At 40.2% G+C, this 22,126-nt stretch overlaps 2 protein-coding genes across 3 annotated transcripts; one reads left to right on the top strand and one right to left on the bottom strand.

Moving 5' to 3' along the window:
• The first annotated feature begins 3,987 nt into the window (after positions 1-3,987).
• Positions 3,988-12,815, top strand: rnf150b (ring finger protein 150b). Its single transcript, XM_026369380.2, has 6 exons — positions 3,988-3,996; positions 4,246-4,530; positions 5,471-5,625; positions 7,879-7,975; positions 8,237-8,501; positions 8,817-12,815. The coding sequence occupies exons 1-6, from the start codon at positions 3,988-3,990 to the stop codon at positions 8,933-8,935; spliced, it is 930 nt and encodes a 309-aa protein (XP_026225165.2). The 3' UTR covers positions 8,936-12,815.
• Positions 9,801-20,477, bottom strand: LOC113168208 (toll-like receptor 13). 2 transcript variants are annotated; one of them, XM_026369196.1, is made up of 4 exons: positions 20,436-20,477; positions 17,089-19,589; positions 15,960-16,077; positions 9,801-15,865 (listed from the first exon to the last, which is right to left on the bottom strand). In XM_026369196.1, exons 2-4 carry the CDS (start codon positions 19,556-19,558, stop codon positions 15,619-15,621), a joined length of 2,835 nt encoding a protein of 944 aa, XP_026224981.1. In that variant the 5' UTR covers positions 19,559-19,589; positions 20,436-20,477; the 3' UTR covers positions 9,801-15,618. The 2 variants fall into 2 exon arrangements, with proteins under 2 accessions (XP_026224981.1, XP_026224982.1); XM_026369197.1 differs by lacking the exon at positions 15,960-16,077 and having other exon boundaries at positions 15,726-15,865.
• Between the last annotated feature and the right edge of the window lie 1,649 nt (positions 20,478-22,126).

The following is a 22,126-nucleotide window of genomic DNA, read 5'->3' as shown; positions in this document are numbered from 1 at the left end:
ATGAAGGCGTCTGTATAAGATCCCACAGTTAACAGTGCATGTCAGAGCACAGAACAAGACATGAAGTTCAAGGAATTGTCTGTAGACCTCCGAGACAGGATTGTACTGAGACACAGACCTGGGGAAAGGTACAGAAAAAATTGTGCAGCATTGAAGGTCCCAATGAGCACAGTGGCCTCCATCATCCATAAATGGAAGAAGTTTGGAACCAACAGGACTCTTCCTAGTTTGGGCCGCCTGGCCAAACTGAGCAATCAAGGGAGAAGGGCCCAAGTCAGGGAGGTGATCAGAACCTGATGGTCACTCCAGCGTTTCTCTGTGGGGACAGAAGAACAACCATCTCTGCAGCACTTCACCAATCAGGCCTGTATGATAGAGTGGCCAGACAGAAACCACTCCTCAGTAAAGGTTTGCCAAATGGCACCTGAAAGACCATGAGAACCTGGTCAATACCAACCCCTACAGTGGAGCCTGATGGTGGCAGCATAATGCTGTGGGAATGTTTTTCAGCGGCAGGAAATGAAAGACAAATCAGGATTTAGGTAAGGATGAATGCAGCAATGTACAGAGACATCCTACGGGACAACTCAGCCCAGACTTGAACCTCACTGAACATCTCTGGAGAGATCTTAAAAATGACTGCACCGACACTCTTCCTCCAGTCTGATGGAGCTTGAGAGGTACAACACAGAAGAATGAGAGAAACTGCTCAAAAATACGTGCTGGTAGAATCCTACTCAAAGACTGGGGGCGATAATTGGTGCTAAAGGGCGTTTAACTAAGTGTTGAGCAAAGGCTGCAAATACTTACGTACATGTGATTTTAGTAGAATGAGTTCGGTTGTTATTGACGTCCTAAAGCTCTATCAAGGAAAAGGTATTTTGCGATAATTATCTTTGTTGTTTTATTCTGATTGAGCTAAAAAACAAGAAGGTCCCACTCGTCTCAAAACATTCCTGTCAGCTTTTCATCCATCATGTTAAGTTAATCATCACCCTTTCGGCGATAGCATCTGTCGGAATGTGTGACTCATTTGTTGTAAACCTACATCAACCTTATAATGCTTTCCCAGCAGCTCAGTGATACATTTGTTGTTGTCTTTTAAAAAGTTGCTGATGAAAACAGTTTTTACGTTAAATATTAAATATGGAAATGAAACTTTTACTTTGGAGGCTGCAGCTATGTCTCGCTGTGTAAATGAACCTTCCTCTACCTTTAGGGTTACATGAGGGTGTGTGTTTACTGAGTCAGGCCTCAGTCACAAGGGTAACCTCAAATTCCTGAATCGCCAAATGTGTATCAAAACAGCTTCAGTGTAGCGAACACTTGCAAAACTATACACAGTTATTGTGGTGCTGAAGGGTTTGTGTTCATACTTTTCTTGTTCACTGTCTCAGAAACGGTGTGTGTTTATGTTTGTGGATCGCTCTTTATTTTTCATCCTCAGACTCTGCAGCTGTTGAAGGTTGGGGTTGTGGTTTGTCTCAGGGGTGGAAGTAAACACTTGTGTCCTTCAGTGAAGCACACTGAATCATTACCAGCTGGAGACCCTGAACTCTGATCACTGATTTCCCTGTGGAGAAGAAAGTAATACTTCTTCTTTTGCTGCTGCCTCGTCTGCTTTCATCATCTTCTCCAAACTCAGTAACGTCACCATTTAGAGAATAAACCAGAAATATCAGATGGTTTAAGACTTTGACTCATGTTTGATCCATTGACACCAGGCTGGTGTCACTGGCTCATCACTGTTAGCATCAAAACAGGTCTGCAGCTGTCGATCTACAGACATCACTGCTGAACCAGAGAACAAAGCCAGAATTAGATGCACTTTTATGTTTGTAAGTCCAGACATTTCATAGAACAAGCCAACTGAGGTCAAAGGGCAAAATATCCCAGATATAAAATGTTGCCATACCATAAAGAGCTGCAAAACATCTGCAAAGAAATAGAAGGTGTCCTAAAACAATCACAAAGAGACATAACACCTCTACAAAGTGATTTAAAGTGTCCTCAGAGAAACACTGATGATGCAAAAACACTAGACAGACAAAGACCATTGATTTAAGATGTTGTTGAAAGGACTCAAGTGTTGCAAAATAACCCTGAAGAAATAGAACATTGACCCAAAACGATCACAAATAGATAATATCTGCAAAGAGATGTAACAGACATAGTAGACATAAAGCGACTCAAACATATTGTTAAGAGACCTCAAAGAGAAACGATTGAGGCCAAAGAAACAAAATCTTCTCAAAGCGATGCAAAAGATCTACAACGAAATGTAAAGCGTCCTCAAAGAGACTCTAGCATGACCACAAAGAGCATCAAAAACCTCTATAAAGAGATGTAAGGTGTCCTCACAGAGAGGTGAAACAACCACAAAACCTCTGAAGAGATGTTTTGTCTTTGAAAAGACACGGGGGAGATGCAAATGAAACAATCTCAAAAGAACCACAAAACAGCTCCACAGAGATGTAGGATGTCCTCAAACATTGTAAAACAAGAGATGCAAAATATCTGCAAAGAGGAGTAATCTGTCCTCTGTCCTGTGCGTCTATGCAAAACCTCCACCGCTCACGAGAATTGTTAGTGTAAAAGGAGCTTGGGGACACGCTGGTACATGTCAGCATGGTCTGAACCAGCACTAATGCACAGTCCAGCCGTGAGTGAGAAGACTTACGGTCGTAGGATTATTATATCTTATAATAATCCTACAGTCACATATAACCTTAAACTGGGCGCCGCAGGTGTGGATACTGCACAGCTAAAAGAAGAGAGGCCTGAATCATGTTTTATTTTTAGTGGTCGCCTCTCGTGGGTGGGCGAGCAGCCGTTGTCATAGCGACTGGTTGAGCAGAAGTTGTCATTGGATCAGTGAACAGGAAATAGAAGTGTCTCCTGGTGAGTGCTGAACAGCGGGAGGTCACGGTGTGGTTAACGAAATCTCAGCTGCACACAGTTTGTTTGTTTTTCTTTTTTTTTTTTCTTGTGAAATCCTGGACTTTCACCTCTTCAGGCGGCTAAAAACTATTTGAAAGAAACAATCTGTTCAATCTGCTCACAGACATAGGCAGCCTGTGACAAAGTGTACATACTGTTGCTTAAATTTTCCTGCTATTGCATCAAACTCCTCAGTTTTTTTAATTTTTTTTAACTAAATAATTGATGGCGAAAAATTCACGTGTTGTTGTTGCCAAATAAAGGTCAATGTGAAGCCACAGCAGTCTGGCTCTGTGCTTGTAGTTACAATTTAACACCGCCCTATCTTTTTGGTTACTGTCACAAGAAACTCCCTACAGGCTCAAGGGCACAGCTGCAAGGTGTAGTCCGAGTGTTGAATTACAGAGTGTACGTGCTTTCTCTGTAGTAGCTGACAATCAGTGTCTGAAATGTTAATGGAGGAAATGTAAGTCCAGAATGGCGTTTCACATCGGAGGGCAACTTGTTTTAAAACATAAGTTATCATCTACAATTTGTTTTATATTACCTGAAAGGCTGATATGCAGATGTGTGTTTATAATGACATTAGGAGACAACGCTGCATTAAGCACAATCAACACAATGCATTGCCAGCGATTCTCTTTGGCCCTTTTCGGCAGCAGTGACATTGTGCAACTCGTGATCATAAAATACCGAGCTGAACTTTGGAGAGGATTTTTTTTTAGTCCTGTTGGACCTTAGACTTTTATTTTGGTAGGATTGTTGACACGTAAAATGCTAGAAGATGCAACTTTTTGGAAAAAACAATAGTAATGTGGGAGCAAGTTAAAAAGGGTTAAAGTACATATAATGCTATAGATAAGTTGTTCAAGTTATAATAAATCACAGTTTTCCACCATTTTTATGATTTATACTGTGATAATGTTGCCACTACTGCAGCAGCCTCTGTCACGGTTATTTTGTGTTGCCTGTTTGCGTTTTGGTCATTTCTGCGTTTTTCTGTGTTACGGAAGTGTTTCAGTCGAGGAGTTTCTTTCGTGTTCGACCATGACGGCAGTTAATGCTCGCTTTTGCATAAGTTTCTGCAGTAGTTAAGCATCACCATGTAGTCAGTGCGTCTGTGTGAGCCATTCAGGAACAGTACAGAGTCTAGGGACAAATATTTTGAAAGGTTGCAGTGATCGGACATGCTGCTCTCACCTACATTTACAAACCAAATTTTTGTTTTAAGAGTTTAAAAACTCCCAAACCATCGCTATAATAAGAAAAAGGTTATATTATGGTGGATGTTCTTACTGCAGTTAGTTCACTCTTTTATTTCTTTCGTGTCCGTCTTCAGGCACAGGCGAGGTGATCGCCATCATGATCCCAGAGCCAAAGGGCAGAGAGGTCGTATCGCTGCTGGAGCGCAACGTGACGGTCACCATGACGATCACCATCGGGACGAGGAACCTGCAGAAGTACGTCAGCAGGACGTCGGTGGTGTTTGTCTCCATTTCTTTCATCGTGCTGATGATCATCTCCCTCGCCTGGCTCGTCTTCTACTACATCCAGAGGTTCAGATACGCCAACGCACGAGACAGGAACCAGGTGCTGACACTTACACTGAGATGTCGCAATATTAAAGCATGACAATATTTTTTGTATTGCTGAAAACCTGTTTCACCACATTAATACATAAGAGAACAAGTGGAACAGAGGAACATTTTGGTATTCTGCAGACATGAAGCAGTCTACACCCGGTCCCTCCTTTCACTCTCGCACTCACTCTGCTTTCACTCACCCCTTCTTCAGTTTTTGTGTTAAACATCACCAAGAAATCAGTGCTCTCCCAAAGAAATGATGTTTAAGGAATGTGATTTGTTTAATTGTTTGGTCTGCACATCAGAAAACCATGAAAACATCCTTTGTTTATCCCAAAAGCTCAAGTAATTCTCATCAGATGTTTCTCTTTGTTGGACCAGTGTGAGTTTTAATATGATGAAGACATTTATGAAAGTGGACCCAGTGGGCATTTGGCAATGTAATTAGTTCCTCATTGACTGACCTCTGCAGCTAAGTTCTTATAAAATATAAACTAACTCAGAGTTCCTCATCCTGGTTCGATGCAAAAGCAAATGACAAAAATAACATAACAAACCATTGGTGAAGTGTGGAGGAAGTGTTTCTGGTAGTCAAACAGTTCACGGGGTTGAAATGAAATGTTTTTGCAATTAACAGAAAAGCTGCTGCTCCCGCTGACACGAGGGGGTGTTAATAATGACGACGTATTCTTGTCTGTGCGAAAAGTCTCTAAAGATATTATTTGGAAGTTAATTTTATGGTCCAGTGAGTCTGTTGGTATCTCCTTATTTACACTGAGTGACGCTACAGTTTGCTGTGTCTTTAAACAAGAGGAAGTATGTTTACACGACGCCTGATCTCAGTCGGGAGTTTCGCAGCCGTCAGGGATTCATATTTTCCAGACATCTGCCACTGCCGCCTCATCAGGGACTAAATGTGCCGGTCATCTCTCTCCTGTTTCCTCCAGCGTCGACTCGGCGATGCGGCAAAGAAGGCCATCAGCAAACTGCAGGTTCGCACCATCAGGAAGGGCGACCAGGAGACGGAGGCCGACTTTGACAACTGTGCCGTCTGCATCGAGGGCTACAAGGCCAATGATGTGGTTCGCATACTGCCCTGCAGGTAAACAGGAAACTAAAGAGCACGAGCTTCACCAGCGAGTGACAAACCTCAGAAATAACCTGTGTTTGATCAGAGATTAAAGTCTGATTAAAGTAAAGAGAGATGAACTTCTGTGGATCATGATGGCTGGTATGGTCCTGCTGTGAACAGCTTATTGTTTAGAAGATATTTACATTATTTACAAATCGATATAATCTGTATATAAAAACTAATGAATACCAATATGTAGATCTATATAATCGGGTTGTTAAATAAATAAATGCATTTACGTCATCAAAAATAAGGCGCTTGTGACGCACACCGTGTCTCAGTATTAAAGTCTAAATTAATGACACATAACAGTAAGAATACATGAGCTAGTTTTAATAAATGAGCAGCAGCTGTTCAGACGGTTGTAACCATGTATTAATTATTATTTGGACCGTGTGTGTTTTTTGGACAAATATAAACTCCAAATGAACAAAAGTGACGACAGCAACTCTGAAGACGGACTGACGGCTAATCCACAGCTGATCCACCGTCAGGAGAAACAGATGTTGCTGCAGACGACGGTTCCAGAAACTCGTTGCTTCTTCACGCTGCCTGCGTCTTTTCCCTACGTCGCTATTGTGAGGGAAGCATGGATGTAATTAAGGATGTACCCTATGACGTAGGAGATGAATGCCCAGTGGTTTTAAAATCTCCGTATCCAAAGGGTAAAACATCTGGACACCAACACATTGTTTTGTGTCGTGTTACACAGCTGCGTGATGCATTTAAGGTCTACAGAGGGTTAAAGTATGTGTTTTATTAAAATGTGACACTAAAGCAGAATTGAACAAAATCAGTGTCAAGGTGCAAAAGCATAATAGTGATAGTATAAATGAAATACGGGACATGTTAACTGACAGTTTTATACTGTTTTGAACCTCAAAAAGAAAGAAGCAGGAAAAGAAGAAGAGAAGTGATTAAATCGGTCTTCGTTAATTATTTATTACCTCATGATGATGGGGAGGAAAAAATAAAAGGGAACAAAGATTTGAGAGCTAAAGAAAGTTATAATAGACTTAGTAAGATTTTGCTCTCACAGTTTCTACATTTAATAGAGAAGTGAAAGCTGGAATCTGCTTAACTGGTTTAATAAAAACATAACTTTCACGTCTCCAATTCAGGAACTAAATCGAGTCATTTTAGCAAAAGCAGCTACTTCTTTATTAGTAAATGAATAAATGCTTTAATGTTGATAATAGAGTTGGACTAAAACTGCGTCTTAATTAGCAAAAAGCACTTTTAATTCTTAGTTTTTTCCCTTTGGGTTCTGCTAAAAAGATGCTTCTAGCAGCTGCATGAAAAGAATTACTCCTTAAAAAAACAAAACTTCCTAATTAGGGACGAGAAATGTGAATTTCAGCTTTCGTATGTGTTCAACATAATTTTCTGAGTGTTCACAGAAATTTGAAGCAGTAACACATTCTGGTTTTCATAAATTCTGATCTGTTTACAGATGTTGTAGAGGTGTTGCCATTGCCACTGCACATTTAAAAACAAACAAGTAGAAATGATTTAGGGACCTGCGTCAAGCCGACCCTGTCGACCAATGATTCAGATCATTAGTTCTTGTGGTTTTCAGCCTCGTCGTGCGAGCAGCCTCATCATCATCTTACCTCTGTCCGTTTGCTGTGTTTACACTCATGTGCTGCTGCTGTTCAATTCCACCCAACCCTGGTTTGTGCTGGGATGTTGTGACACGTCCCACAGCGGCGTTGGTTGTGGTCCAGTATGACACTCTATACGAGATACAGCGATCCGTTGTCACTCGGCCCAGTTTGCGCCTCTCGTGTGGCTTTTTTCCACAGAGCTGATCCTTTTTCTAAACTGGAAAGTCTTTGGACGAGGTCTTTCCAGAATCAGGGACTTAATGGTTAATGGTGTGGTTGATAATCAGGTCACTGACGACTGTTGTGTAAAGGTTTTTGTCGTTTGATCATAAAACGTGATAAGTGATAATGGAGTTTGGTTTCCTTGTGATGAGAGATGAGTGCAGGTTGTGACTTGATGACCGTTTTCCTGATTTGCTAAGACAAAGCTGTCATTTACTACATCACATTATAAAACGAGCTACGTGAGATAAAAAGCATGTTTATCCAGCTTCTTTTGCTCCTTGTGTAACTGCACAAAATGAAAGCAGCTGTGAACCTGATTCTCCTCTAGCGTTTCTGTGACACGTTTTGCTCGAGCAGCATCTGATTTCACTGTTTTTTTCCCCTTCTGCAGACATTTATTCCACAAGAGCTGCGTGGATCCGTGGCTGCTGGATCATCGCACGTGTCCAATGTGCAAGATGAACATCCTGAAGGCTCTGGGAATAGCTGTGAGTGTCAGAGGAATCACATAGAGGGTTGGGGGAGGGTTGAACAACATGAGGTTTGGTTGGTTTATCCAGTTTATCCAGGTATGAGTTTAATGGAGCAGCAAGAACATAAATATCTAAGACCCGTTAGAAACACACGAACCCGTTCACATTACCAAGGAATCAGCTTCTACCTGAGGAAATCAGGCAGCCTGATTCCTTAAGGACATGGAGACGTTCGTAATGTTGTCTCTGATGTATTCCTCTCAACCTCCTCTCCAGTTGAATGCCGACTGCCTCGACGACCTGCCTCTGGACTACGACCTGGCCTTGGGCGGTGGAGTCGGGGTGGACGGGGTGGGTGGAGTTGGGGTTCTGGCCCTAGAGGCGGTGGTGTCTGGGGCGTCGAGTGACGGCACGCTGAGCGAAGGCGGCTCCTCTGTGGTGCTGGACCCCGGCGTACGACGGGTGGGACTTCCACAGGACTACCAGGACCCCGACACCCTGAGAGACAGTCCTGTGACGGCCACGACTGACACGCATACAGGTAAAACACCTGTCTTAACAGGATCAGTGGTGTTATACTGACATCAAGTGGTGGTTCTGCGGCATAACAGCTTTGTGTTGTTGGGTTCTCACATCAACATCATACAGAACATTTTTTATTTCCTTTACTTTTTTATTTTGTGCATTTTTTCTCTTCCCTGCATTTTTATTTGTTTCTTCATCCACAACCAAAACAAATGCAGAATATCTCAGCTGGTATTGAGAGTTTAATTTGCTCAAACTGTCTCTGAAGTCTTGTTTGGGTTGAAGTGATAGGGAGTGTGTGTCTGACCTGGTCTTCCCTTCCTTCTCACAGGTGAGCTTCAGCCAATGGTGAGCAGCGTCTCGGTTGCATCTTTGGTCATCGCCGTAGAAACTGGTCTTTCAGATGAGGAGGGGTCCATGGAGCAGACTCGTATGGGGGACAAATCCTGAGAAGAGACAGCAGAACAAAACCAGATCTCGGGCAAGAACAGACTGAAATCAGGCTCCAATTTTTACTTTAACGAGCCTGAAGATCAAAACCCAACCTGACTGCACTAGACTGAATATGACTTGAGCCGGGTCCAAGACCTGGGATCTGGTTTTCACCAAGCAGAAGCTAAATCCAAGGTGGAAGAACCCAACAGACCTGTCTGGACCCAAAGTGGACTCTAGAAGTCTTGGGTTTTGATCAATGTGGAATAAACGTGTGTGTTGGTTGTGGCAGTTTTAAAACACATCTGAACTCAAAGGAAACTGTCTGACCCAGTTTGACATCACTTTTAGTTTTCTCCCCGACACCTGGTGCAGTTGGACCTCAGACTTGACCTGGGCTAACATGCCCTGAATCTGGTTTACCTTGGTTTCACACTTGGCAGGTGTTTCTCCAGGGTTAAACCTCGATGAAACTCAGGTCAGCCCTCTGTCGTCTCTCTGGATCAACCTACATTTGATGCAGTTCATGCTGCATCTAGAAATACCTTTGAGCTCTCTTTTGGTCCCGCCTATCTCAGTAATCCCGACAACGGTAGGAATATAAATCAGGTCCTTCATTTCAGATATTGAGCAACTTGAAGGACGTTCGAAGAGCAGATGGGCTTCAAACTGACAGGGTAAACATACTCCATAAAACATGAGGAGGATCAGACTAAAGACATGTGAACTGGACAGTACCAGAGAAAGTTGACCGCTAGAAGAGGAAACGTTCTTCACAGAGGTCGATATTTCTATAGCACGACATCTCCAAACACCAGGTGTCTGGTTTACCTGTGTGACTCTCGTCTGAGGACGTTGGAAACTATCCTGTTACCTGTTTTTGTTTTTTTTCTTTTCAGGCACAACAGCCGGACAGTGATACAGTATCAGGGCTTTTCACTTCTTATTCTGGTCTGAGTTGTTGGATCAATTCAATTTGTTGATTTGGATTTGCCTAGGCGCCATTTCTTGATGTGTGCGACGTCTGCGGTGTCTGACTTTGTTTACGAAGGAAGGATTTTATTTTCAAAAGACACGCCTGCCACACCGAGCAGTGGATTCAGTGTTCTGTTTTGCTTAGCCAGCTGCCTGAAACCGTGGACTTGTCCTGGCAGTATTAAAGCTACAATTTGACTGCAGTATTCAATAGCAACTACACAGTATTTTGTTTTTTTCTCTTTTGGCTGTCTGTACATTTCTAGGCTCCTTTATCTTTACTTTACTCTGACAGTATTGGTTTGGATACTCGGCTGCAGTCCAGACAAGGGTTCATGTGCACATCTGGAAAAACTAAGAACTAAGAAAATGCTTTTGACAGTTTGTTGAGGATGTAAAGAGGGCGGTGAACGTGAATAATTTAAGTAGTGGACATTAAAGTACAGTAAAGCACAGATGAAAATTAATGTGTGAAGACTGAGAACATACATGAGGAATTTCAAAGCTGATCTTCTAGTGTGGAGATTGAATCACCAGCTGTTCTCTTCTTCATTCAAACAAGCTGGACAGACACTGTACGTCTTTTTTAAAATCAGTCCTTTAATCCACCTTCCTGTCGCAGCATGAGCTCACTCTGAAGAACACGGACTGGAAAACGAAGACAGTTTAATAAAACAGTTCAGTCTCTGCTACACAGTATTAGTCTAGTGAAATAAAACAACCTCACTACAGTTTATAACATCTTTTAACAAACAAGTGAGAACAGTGGCCGTTGTGCTTAAGGGTTTATTAAAGGGTGCCTTAAAACAACAGTCAGGTGCCCGTGTGAACATTAAAAGTTATTTTTCTATAAGCATTCCCCTCTTCATACTGCCGAGAATAGATTGTTTCCGAAAAACCTTTTCACAGACAGTGGCCTTCTTATGAGTCCTTTGTATCTAAAGCTGATATGTGGCTTCAACTGTCTGAGGAAAACAAATCAAGTGGAGATTATCTAATGTTGAAGTAGTTTTACCTGCACCCTCCACCCAGGGAGCACTTCTCGCTAAAACCAGTCGGACTGTGAAAGAGCAAGTGTCCAGACCAGAGTCTGTAGACATTGTCTTGGGTTCATATGTCAAAATGACTAAAGGGTTAGATTCATACTAAGAATGCTGCAACTTTATCTAATTGAATCTGACTAAAAAGCTAAAAACTTCATGTTGTCTTCGAATAAATAGTTTAATAAATTTTTACTCTGTGAGAACTTTGAAATATTGTTGTTGAGACGCCTGGGTAGAGCGTACACGAGGCCGAAATCACAGACTCTGTACCAGGGACCTGGTAGGGTGAAGTCCATTTAACGTCCCACTCGACTGATTTGGATATTTGCGCAGCACCTCTGGGTAATGTCCAGATATGATCAGGGTTGAAGCGCATATCTGAATAACCCTTTAAATGCCTGTTTTAAAAATGTTCTTCTGGGCGTCTGACTGTTGTTTTAAGACTCCTAAACTGTGAACCTTTGGCGTTAAGAATGGAAAGACTTTTGTTATCAGTCTTCCGGTGTCTAGTCTTAGTCGCGACCTTCAGTGAGCCAAACTTCCCGTGATGGTTCTTTCGTAAAATGCCACGAACTGTCTCTAGTTTTTGTCGTTTTCCTGTCCCTTCTGTCTACCTGGCCACGAGTCCATGGCTTTGTGCTGCCTTTTTAGAAACACATTTACCTTTAAGACCTGACAATCAAGGATCAGATCTGTCACTTGTCAGTCAGCGATCATTAGTCTGAACTTGAGCAAATGTAAGAAACATTTTTCTAATCTGTCTGTACTGCCAATACCGTCTCCGACTACCCAAGTTACTCGGTCGTAGAAGTACAGTTTAGCAAAGAATCCCTCCCCTGCTTTAGTGAGCGTGGTTCACTCTACATCAGCTCAAAGCCCATCGTGTAAATATAAATTGTATATTCCACAAGTTCACCATGCCACGTAGCATTGCAGTCGGTTTGCCAGTCCTGTGCGCACACTACGTAGGGCTGTGGTCGTTTTTTTGGCGCCGTGAGCTTCCTGAAACTGAAGAGCGTTAAAAGATTGTCGTCTATTTTGATACCAGAGGAGACTTTTATTTTTGTAATGAAGACACCCAGCAGCAGTAAAGACTGAAGATTTCCCTTCCATCCCCTCATTACTTGAGGGCCTGGTGGTTCTCAGTGTGACTGAATATTAATCAGGCAGATGTGTTGATTATTTGTGTAATTGTACAGACATACAGTTCGCAGAGGACCTCAATGTAAGTTTAACATCATTTTAACCTGATGAATACTGAGACTGAGCCTGGTTGTAGGCTGGAGAACCAGTTCTGCACTGTTTTTTTTCCTCTTATGTCACAGATGTCTGGTGTAAAATGTTTTTTTCACCCATGGATCTAAAAGAAAATAGGCATAAACAGCCTGTACACTTCAGTTTGGTATTCAGTCCAATTGTATATCAATCAAAACATGTGTAAACCTTATAATGATCAAACGTTTTAAGGGGAACCTTAGATTTACAGTCACATTTTAACTGCCAATATAAATAGTCAACATGGAATTGATTGGGTTTAGGCAATGAAAAGTTTAAGCTGACAATGTGGGAGAAAAGAAGCAGTTGTTGCGTTGGTGTTTTCAGTCCTACGCGTGATGTCTCAGACCTTCGGACACCAGAAGTACTTGTACTATTTCTTTGAAGTTCTTCCTGCTTTGCTTCATTTTTCCTCTCTCCTTTGTTAAATTTCAGGGCTGAGGACTCAGTTCTATAACGAACACTAGTTAATTTCAACTCTGGTCAAACAGTGGTGAACTTCTTGCTGTAATATATGAAAGTGATGGATTTGTATGGGTTGTCTTGGCAGTTTTTCAGTGAATAATGTTTTAATTAAAGTCGCTTCCTTTGTGTTGTAAGCTTTATTTTCAAGTTCAAGTGTCATTCATGCTGTTTCCACTTTTTGCACTGTTTCATTCATGCACTTTTTTGTATGCGAGTGCAAATCTGCTGCCACAATAGTGAAGGTGAATAAAACTCATCCTTTAAACACTTTTCTTCTACAAGTAAGGACTGAAGCTGCAGTGGCATGCTGGTCCCTCTTAGGGTTGTGTTTCAAACTTAATGTGTGGTATTATGGTAATATGGTTTATTACAAAGCAAAGTGCGTCTTCATCACAAGGTATGTGTTTTAAGAACAGTAAAATCGGATTAGATTCATTATATTGATTCACTAGTTTACAATTCAAATGCAAATTTTACCACAATGAGGTTGTGTTTAGACAAACAAACAATTTTTGTAATAAAAAAGGTTTTTTAGAAAAACAAAGTGACATTGATGCATTTTTATATTTATCTAGCATAAACCCCAAAGATATGTGAAAACCAGTTAAAAGTATTTTTTTTCCTTTAAGATCAGATGGCAAATATTTTATGAGGCAGGAAAATATTTAATGAGCAAGTTCAACCATTGTTTCCTGCTCTGTAGGGCATGGAGAGATAACTGGAAAATGACTTTATACAAGGTCTATATAGCTCTATACAAGGAGATTTTTGTACACAATTAAGATACTGATCACAAGTTAAAGAAGTCATCATTATAGATCATCGTTATGACATATGACATATTTCCTCAAAATTAAAACACATGGAATGTAGTTATGAGAAAAGATAAATGTAGTTATTTACTCGGAACAAAGTGACTACAGATTTTGTAATTCTAAAACAACTATGAACTCAATAACTACAAGAGCGTTTCATGCAATTATGTAATGCATGTAACATAAAATTAATTTAAAATAAAAGTCATACATAGACAAGGATGTACTAATTCTGTTATTCATATTATTGGGGTCATACATTTGAGACTGAGAAATTAAAAATCCTAAACACTGATCTTGCAATTATGAGAATAGGAAAGAAGCTTTTTGTTTTTATTCCATGGGTTTTGATTATAGACTAATAAGTTTAAAGGGGTTGTGGAAATCCATTACCAAAACATTAAGACACTAACGTTGTGATCGACCTTGACGTGTTTAAACCCGGGACCTTCATGTTACTGTCAGTAATGACGTCTGATTGTTTGTGTTCATTTCCTGCTTCCTGTCAAACATCGGGCTGTTATTCACCAGATGCTGCGTTTTTATTATTTTGTCATTTTCTCATTGATGAACTTTAATTCTGTTTCTTGCCTCTTGCCTTTAACTTCTCTGCTTACTTTTCCCATAACCGCCTTTTCTACTGTTTTTATCCTGCTTTTCTTTTCTGTTGTTGTTTTTCATCACTTGTCATCTTTCATAAACTCTACATTGAAAACTTATTGACTGGTGATAAAGTTTTACAATGTGCAGGCTGGATTGAGAAAAGTGAACTAGCAGTACACACCCTGTGTATGTATTTGTTGACCAGCTGTCCTTATGTCCAGTGTAGTTCCACTGATATTATACTTCATAATCTCGTATATTGACCACACCAAGTACAAATTTGAAAAGGTACCACCTTTTCAAAGATGAACATGAAACCAAGGTTCAAGAAAAAGTTTCAGATCTAGAGAGTTGAGATTATCTGACGCGTGTGAAGGGTTGTTGTGCGTCTGTTTGTGTGATTGTCCTGTGCACGCAAACGCATACTACACACAGCTACATACATATGTGTAAATACAAGTGGTGTGACATCATCATGTGTTTTCTGTGTCTCAGTTGTTGCACGTGTTTCGGAGTCGGGACTGAATTTAAATAAAATTTCTTTGCCAGATTTAGTTTTTATGTCAGGCTGGTTTTTGTGTGATATCTCTGTAAAACAGCAAGAAGAGTTCTTTAATGTTTTTCAAATTATGCAGAGAACTCTACAAAACCACAAAAAGTAAACAAGAACACAAAAGGGGACCTGTTAATTATAAATTTCCTACTTTATAATTCTGACATGTCAACAGTGTGTTAAATAAACGTTTTTGTAAAATTAAGGCTGCACTAAGTTAAATACTCTTCTATGTTTTACAAAATGCTTTTTTGTTGTCTTGTTTTTCCCTATGTCTGCATTGTTGTTGTTGTTGTTGTTGCTGCAGCTTTGTGAGTCTCTCATCTCATTTCCTGAGAGATACTGGTCAGTGAAAGTCAATGAAAAACCTAAAATATCTACAACAAAGAAACTAAAAAGAGAAGTTTTTGGTTTTAGTTGAGGGGGAGAGAAGAAGAAGAGGTCAGGGAACCGAGAAACCACAGAGGAAGATGAAGATTGGCAGGACTGACAGGACATATAAAGACCTGGAGCAACAGGTAGAAATTCTTTGCAGGTTTCTGGACCAACCTGTCAATAAACAAACCATCTGAGGAAGTTAAGAGTTCAAACCTCTGCAGTCTAATCTAACAGACATGCAAAGATGATAATGTTCGCTTATTATTACAACGTGATTCAACTGTGTCATTATTTTGGAAGACGTAGCTCATGTCCTCTGTTGAACTGTACTAAAATTTGCCAAAATTAAGATCAGATTTATTGTTACCAAATAGCAAGTACAAAACATTCAGTGTGACTCAGGTGTCAACATGAAGCACTATAACAAAACATCAAAATATATGTGTAGGGTAGAAAATACAGACGTGTATAAATGTACAGTAAATAGAAACAATGTGTTTTTAAACGGATTATATGTGAATTAAATCAGTACATCTGTACATGAAAACGTGCCCCTTTAAGTGACTAAGTGATTTCCAAGATAACATTACCTCACTAAATCAAGGATGGATCTCCAGTAAGAAGATTGTGTGTGTGTTCAGTGGGGGTTTCTGTTGTCTCCAGCGCTCGGCGCATATTCAGCCAGAAGGCGCCAGTCTGTGGACCAGCCTGCTGCCAGCTCAGGTAGGTGCATCTCTTCACTAGACTCCTCATTCGGTAGTATGGAGAAAGCCGGTGGGTCGGGATGTCCTCTAGAAACAGCAGGATCAGCACATCCTCGTGCTCCTCGAACAGACGGAAACTGCAGACGACACACATACAACATACGACTTGAATCACTCTGAGAATCCGTAAGATAAGAGCATCACCTGTACGGACAGAGGCAGGGTACCCACCTGGCCATCTGGATCTCTTTGGAGCACCACTCGCTCTGCAGGTAGTGGCGGCTGATGATGCAGATGGTCTTCCTGCTGCCGTAGATGGCGTCTGTAATGTTTTCTATGATGAGCTTACCTGTGCAAGTGACAGCTCCTTGTTAGGATCGTATAAGAATATCATCTGTAGTGACTCCTTGATACTGCTGGAGATTTTGAATTTACGAAGTAGTAAAAACTGCCTGATTTCCTAATTCCCAACATTTCAATGTAGCTACTACTGCACTACATTCAACATTTGGCATAAAACACTAGTGTTTATAACTTGATTGGTTGGACACCATGAGGACCTGAATCCTGTATTAGAGTTTTATAAACCAATGTACAATGATAAGTGTGTCCACTATCTTTTAGTCAACCTAGCCTTTTTGGATCATATTCATCATCTCACTGGTACCTGGAGCTTTGTTTTTTATAGGGAAGTGCTGAACGTCGACACATGCAACAAGCTGAAAATGAGCAAGTCACTACACCTGTAAAGTTCATATTGGTCAAAAAAGGGGATGTGAAATACATGATTTTCACAACATCATTGTAAAAACAGATTCTTTGAAGATACACAGTTTGTTCAGAACATCTGTCACACACAGATAGAAGGCAATGAAATAAGGAAGTGAGGAACAAGAGCCTACAGTATAGTGTATACTAGTATCTATTGTACGCATACTCATTCACTAGTAGAGGTACTGACATTATTAAATTACGACGCCCTGAAAAATGTTTCATGCTTGAACTTTTCCACATTTTGACACATTACGTTAAAGCAGCAATACTACAGTGTAAAATGCTCTGTGAAGGATCTGCATTCAAACTATTACTTAAAGCTACACTATAATATATATTATGTAAAAATATTTAATAACAGTCAATTACAGCTGGGATAGTTTCCACAACCCTTGAAAATTAGGAATTAGAAAATTAGAAATAGAAATTTAAATATAGGGTAGAGGTACCTACCCTGTGGCAGGTAGCGACTTAAGCACTGCTTAAATAAATGTCCCTCATAATTTGTCCATTACTGGTCTTATTGTGACACATTTAGAAGAAGTGAGGTGGAAATGTGGTTTAAAGACTAACAGAGTGTTTGTACCTGGTTCAAAGTCTCTGTGGTGCAGACAGAGTCTCCAGCCCTGTTGTCCCTCCAGCACTGGAAGGAGCTCTCTGTAGACCCAGTCCTCATCATGAACGTTGTAGGAGACAAAAGCATCGAACTGATGAGCAGCTCGCTTCTTCCTCCTCTTCTTATCATAGAGGAAGGCTAAGAAGAGGTAGTAGGCATAGGCTAAGTGCCACCGCAGGAAGTGATAGATGAAGGAAGCGAGGAGAGTAAACAAAATCAGGCAAGTGCTAGAAATGAAGCAGGTGAAGCTGGCGTCCACCCAACAGGAGTGGATGTCAAAGTCCAGGAAGTGGTTTCCCTGTTGGCTCACAGGAAAAGCACAACTATACTGGTGGCCATTAAGCACCTGTGTCTGGTTGTTGATCAGCACCCACTGGTTAAAGCCAAAATTAGAGCATTCACATGCTAAAGGATTATCAGTGAGGTCCAGATAGATTAAGGCAGGCAGAGATCGGAAGACTGACTCGTTGATGATTGATAACTTGTTTTCACTGAGTTTCAGCCACCCGAGTGCTGGCAGATTGGCCGGAGGCAGAAAATCTAAAGCCCTGAATAAATTGTTGCTAAGGTCGAGTGCTTGCAGGTTTGGGATTGGCCAAAACAGCTCAGGGGATAAATCTGACAGATCGCTGTGGATTATCTGAAGACTCCTCAGTTGAGGAGTATATTTAAATGTGTCTGGGTGCAGTGACTTCTTGAAGAATCTCTCAGACATGAAGTACTCTAAAGATTTCAGACCCTTGAGTAAATCTGGTGAGATTTTAGTCTCATAGTCATCATAAACCTTTATCACAAGCTTCTTTAAGTTTTGTAAATTTGAGAAAGGTGGCTCATTGTTTTGTCCAGAACCATCCCATTTCCAAGTAAGATGTAGTGTCAGATTTTCCAAGTGTGCTAATCCCCTGAAAACCTCTTCTCTGCAATCACCAAGAGAAAGACTAAGAGATTGGAGATGATATAGTCTTTCGAAAGGCCCACCATACACCCCGTAGTATGTGTCTGATTCAAGATCCAAAACACTGAGTGAGGACAGATTACCAAAGTCTCCTTGATGAAGGCTTAAGAGAGCGTTATCATGCAAGTTCAAATATTCAAGTTTCTGCAAATTAGCTTTGAATGTACCGTCAAAAGTAAAAACAGCATTTTCACCTACATCAAGGACTTTCAAGTTATTTAAATTTTGAAAAACACATCCTTGAAGACTTGACAGACGGTTGTGGTTTAGATTAAGGTCTGTTAATCTAGTCATATGCTGGAAGTCGAGGCAGTCCAGCTGACTAATAAAGTTGGAGCGCAGATTGAGGGTTTTAAGTTCAGAGAGTCCTCGTAATGCAAGTGGCAGTTTGGTCAAATGGTTGAAGTCCAATTGCAGAAGCGTGAGCTGCGTTACTGATCTGAGTGAATTGTCCGACAGCTCAGAAAGCTCATTATCAGATAATTTGAGCTCAGTGAGCTGAGAACATGAGCGCAGCAGGTTGTCGTCTAAAATGCCAATATGGCTATCAGTCACAACAAGAGTTCTTAAGGAAGAAATTTGGCAGGCGATGTCTATGAGACCTGCTTCTATGTACCTCTTCATAAACAACAGCGACAGTGTTTGTAGTGAGCTGGCAGTCTGCAGAATCACCCTGTGCGCCTCAAAGCTAATATAAACTCCACTAAAGAACAAAGAAGTAAGGCTCCTCAGATAGGTCTTGTTTGATACATCCCACTCGATGTCACTGAAACACCTGGAAAAGTCCAGGCTCTGCAGAAACGGGAAGACGTCTTTTGTAATGCTGAACTTTCTCAGTGGGTTCATAGAGAGCTGCAGTGACCTGAGGTTTGAGACGTTCAAAGACAGTTCGTCTGACTCAAAGGAAGTGAGGTAGTTATACCCAAGGAATAAACTGTGTAAAGTTGGCAGCTGTAGGATTGGAGCTATCATTGAAATCTCATGTAGTTGGTTAGAACCCAAAATCACCAGCTTTAGGTTCTCTAGGGACTGAAAGGCCTTAGGTGAAATATATGAGATGTAGTTTTTGTACAGTGATAATGCTGCTAATTTAAACAGTCCCTGAAACATGTTGTCTGTCAGGCTTATGAGATTATTGTAATCCATCATGAGAAACGTTAACTCAGCCAAGTCTGCGAAAGCTCCATCATCAATATGTGAAATCTCATTATACTGAGCTTCTATAGCACCGAGCTTCGATAAACCTCTGAAATCAGACCTGGTGATCTTTAAAATGTGATTTGAGCTGATATCTAGTGATGTTGTAGTTCTGGGAATGTCATCTGGAACAGCAGTCAGTTCATGATTTTGGCATGAAACCCACACATAATTTGGATTTTCAGAGTAGGCGATGGTGCAGTTTTTCAGTGAAAACGCCAGTAGGGCATGAAGCATGAAAGACAGAAGTGACACAAGGAGCAAAGTTGAACTTCCTATAGTGCACATGCTGACTTAAGTAGTTTGGAGGCTATAAGATCTGTGAAGAGAACAAACAAAGAAATTAGCACATTAGGTTTCAGGTTTTTAGCCAAGACAGGGCTCAATAGATGTTAATGTTGGCCCACCACTTAGACGTATCAATTAGGAAATTTGGTACATATACTTACAGAATTATTAATTTAAAACTTTTCTCACAACCTCGACATTTAACTTATTGAACTTTTGATCTCAAAATTTTGACTTTGATTTGATTCATGCCAGGTGAACAGCTCTTCAGAGAAGAGACAGGACTTTCTGTTCTACTGAATAAAAAAGTTGTCTATGTCCAAGCCATTAAAAATGCTAAATAATAGTCAGACAATAGAAGGTCAATAGAAAGGCTACTTAAAATAAAATGACTTCCCTAGTATTGCAACCATGTCAATTCCTGTGGGGAATTTCTGCAGGACATTTACTCAAATGCTGTATATATAAAAACGAATGTTGCATTTTAAGTTCATTGCATTTATTTTACTCCTTCTTTGAGGAGTCATATTTTACATTTAATATAAATGATTGTGATAATTTGTCAAATTTATTCTTATTAAATACATACATTTTACTAACGTGTCTGCTTTTAAATATTTTTATACAGGCTTTCCTCATTAGTATTTCACCTTCCTGTTTTGCTGCTTCTACTTACTTACTGAAAAACGTTGCCACTCTCACCGAATTACGTTAACACTCTCGCATCCTTAAAATTAATCATAACGTTCCAAAAAGAAAGAAGAGAAATCTACATATGTTAACGACATGAAAGTGTTAGGAGACATCATAGTTATTGTTCTAGTTTAACTGTTGCAGCCAAGCTAAATTATATTTGGTTTTGTGCAGAGGAACTTACCAGCGTCTTCCACAGCTTTTTCATTACTGTGATCTAATGTAATGCTTCAGACTGATAAGTGAAAAATGTTTCGATGTGATAAGAGGAAGAAGTTGTGTTGCTAACTGTGCTCCTTTCGAAGTAAAAATAGAGGAAGTTACATTTGCTATCTACCTATTACAGACGCACCAGCAAAATGATGACCAATGTCCTGAGGAAACAGTTTAGAAAAAAGAGCGAAGCCAGACTTCTCTCTTTCAGAGAGATGTAGTAATAGTTAATTACTCCATTTTTTATACAACATTGGAAAAATGGCAGACAGCAGTTGTCTAAAATTTGGAAGGACTTTAAAATACACAACAAAAAGGTGATTGTTATGTACAGTTATGAGCTAACATACATAATTAAACCAATTGTTTTACTCAGGAAGGTTAATGTGTGTAGTGGAACTACGAACTAGTCGACCATTCATGAGGAAATTTGCTCCAGGAGTTGGTTTCTTTGAGCGTGAAGGATATACTGAAGGGGTTATTATGACTTCATGTTACATCACGAAACCCCGTCTCAATCACAGCAACATCATTAAGGGTGTAATGCTTGTGAAACCGCTGTAGAAACTACGACATAAACATCCATGGCCTTGTGCCACTATTCAGGTCTTCATTATTCATTATTATTATTATTATTATTATTATTATTATTTATTTTCAGAGGACTCTAAATTCATTTGGAGCATGCTCAGTTTCCCATAATTTCCAGCATAGTAGTTGACATAAAGTAGGAGGTAGTTAGAAAGAGGAGAAAGAGGATTAAAAGAAGATGGATCATGGAGTATGGAGGTAATTTAAGCAAGATCACAAAGAGGCACTGAGATGAATCAGAAGACGAAGAAGAAGTAAAGACAATGTTGCACAGTTGAGACAAAACAAAAAAGGACAGAAACATAAGAGGGAGAGAGAAAGGCTCATGATAATGACAGCTGTTCTCAGCCCCCTCTCTCCTCCATCTCCCTCCTCTTTTTATTTATTCATGAAATCCTCTGGTTAAGCACAGAGGAGGAACAAACAGGGGAGCAGCAGAAGCCTCAGCTTCCTCAGCAGTCGATGGTCGCACATCCTGAAAGGATTTCCACCAGCGACCTCATCAGTGTCGACCAAAACTGGTGTTTGTGGACCCTGAGCAGGTATGTAGAGGCCAAGGGAAGAGGGGGAATGTGATGATCATAAGCTCATGCTGATTTGTGGTATTGCTCCAAATTGGAAGGTACTGTACTTTTAATGATATTCTAATATACTTAAATTAATTTAGAGACTTTTAGTATTATTTGTAATTAATTTGTAATATAGTATCATTTTGTGTGTTACCAGGATATCATATTGTGTCAAATCACGTTTATTTATGTAGCTGAAAATCCCAATACCAAACTATGTACAACATCTAGTGACTTCCATCTTTTGACTGTCTTTAAGCCCTTGATTGAGACAAGAGTTAGATTTACAAATCTAGTGGTGCATGTGGATGTTCCCAAAAGGATTCTTTTTTTTCTGTTTGAAAATGGGAAAAGGAAAGGACTGAATTTAATTGAAATGTAGCAGCTATGGCAAAAATATTTCTTTCACTGTATTACACATACTGTTTTGTTTTCTACAGGGTGGCATCACAGAATTAAATATCTTTTCTACTTCTAACGTAGATACAGATTGTTCAAAGAG

The sequence above is a fragment of the Anabas testudineus genome, chromosome 18 (assembly GCF_900324465.2).
Source record: "Anabas testudineus chromosome 18, fAnaTes1.2, whole genome shotgun sequence".
NCBI classification, from domain to species: domain Eukaryota; kingdom Metazoa; phylum Chordata; class Actinopteri; order Anabantiformes; family Anabantidae; genus Anabas; species Anabas testudineus.
The sequence above is the reverse complement of the archived record's forward strand: the minus strand, read 5'-3'. Positions and strand labels throughout refer to the sequence as shown.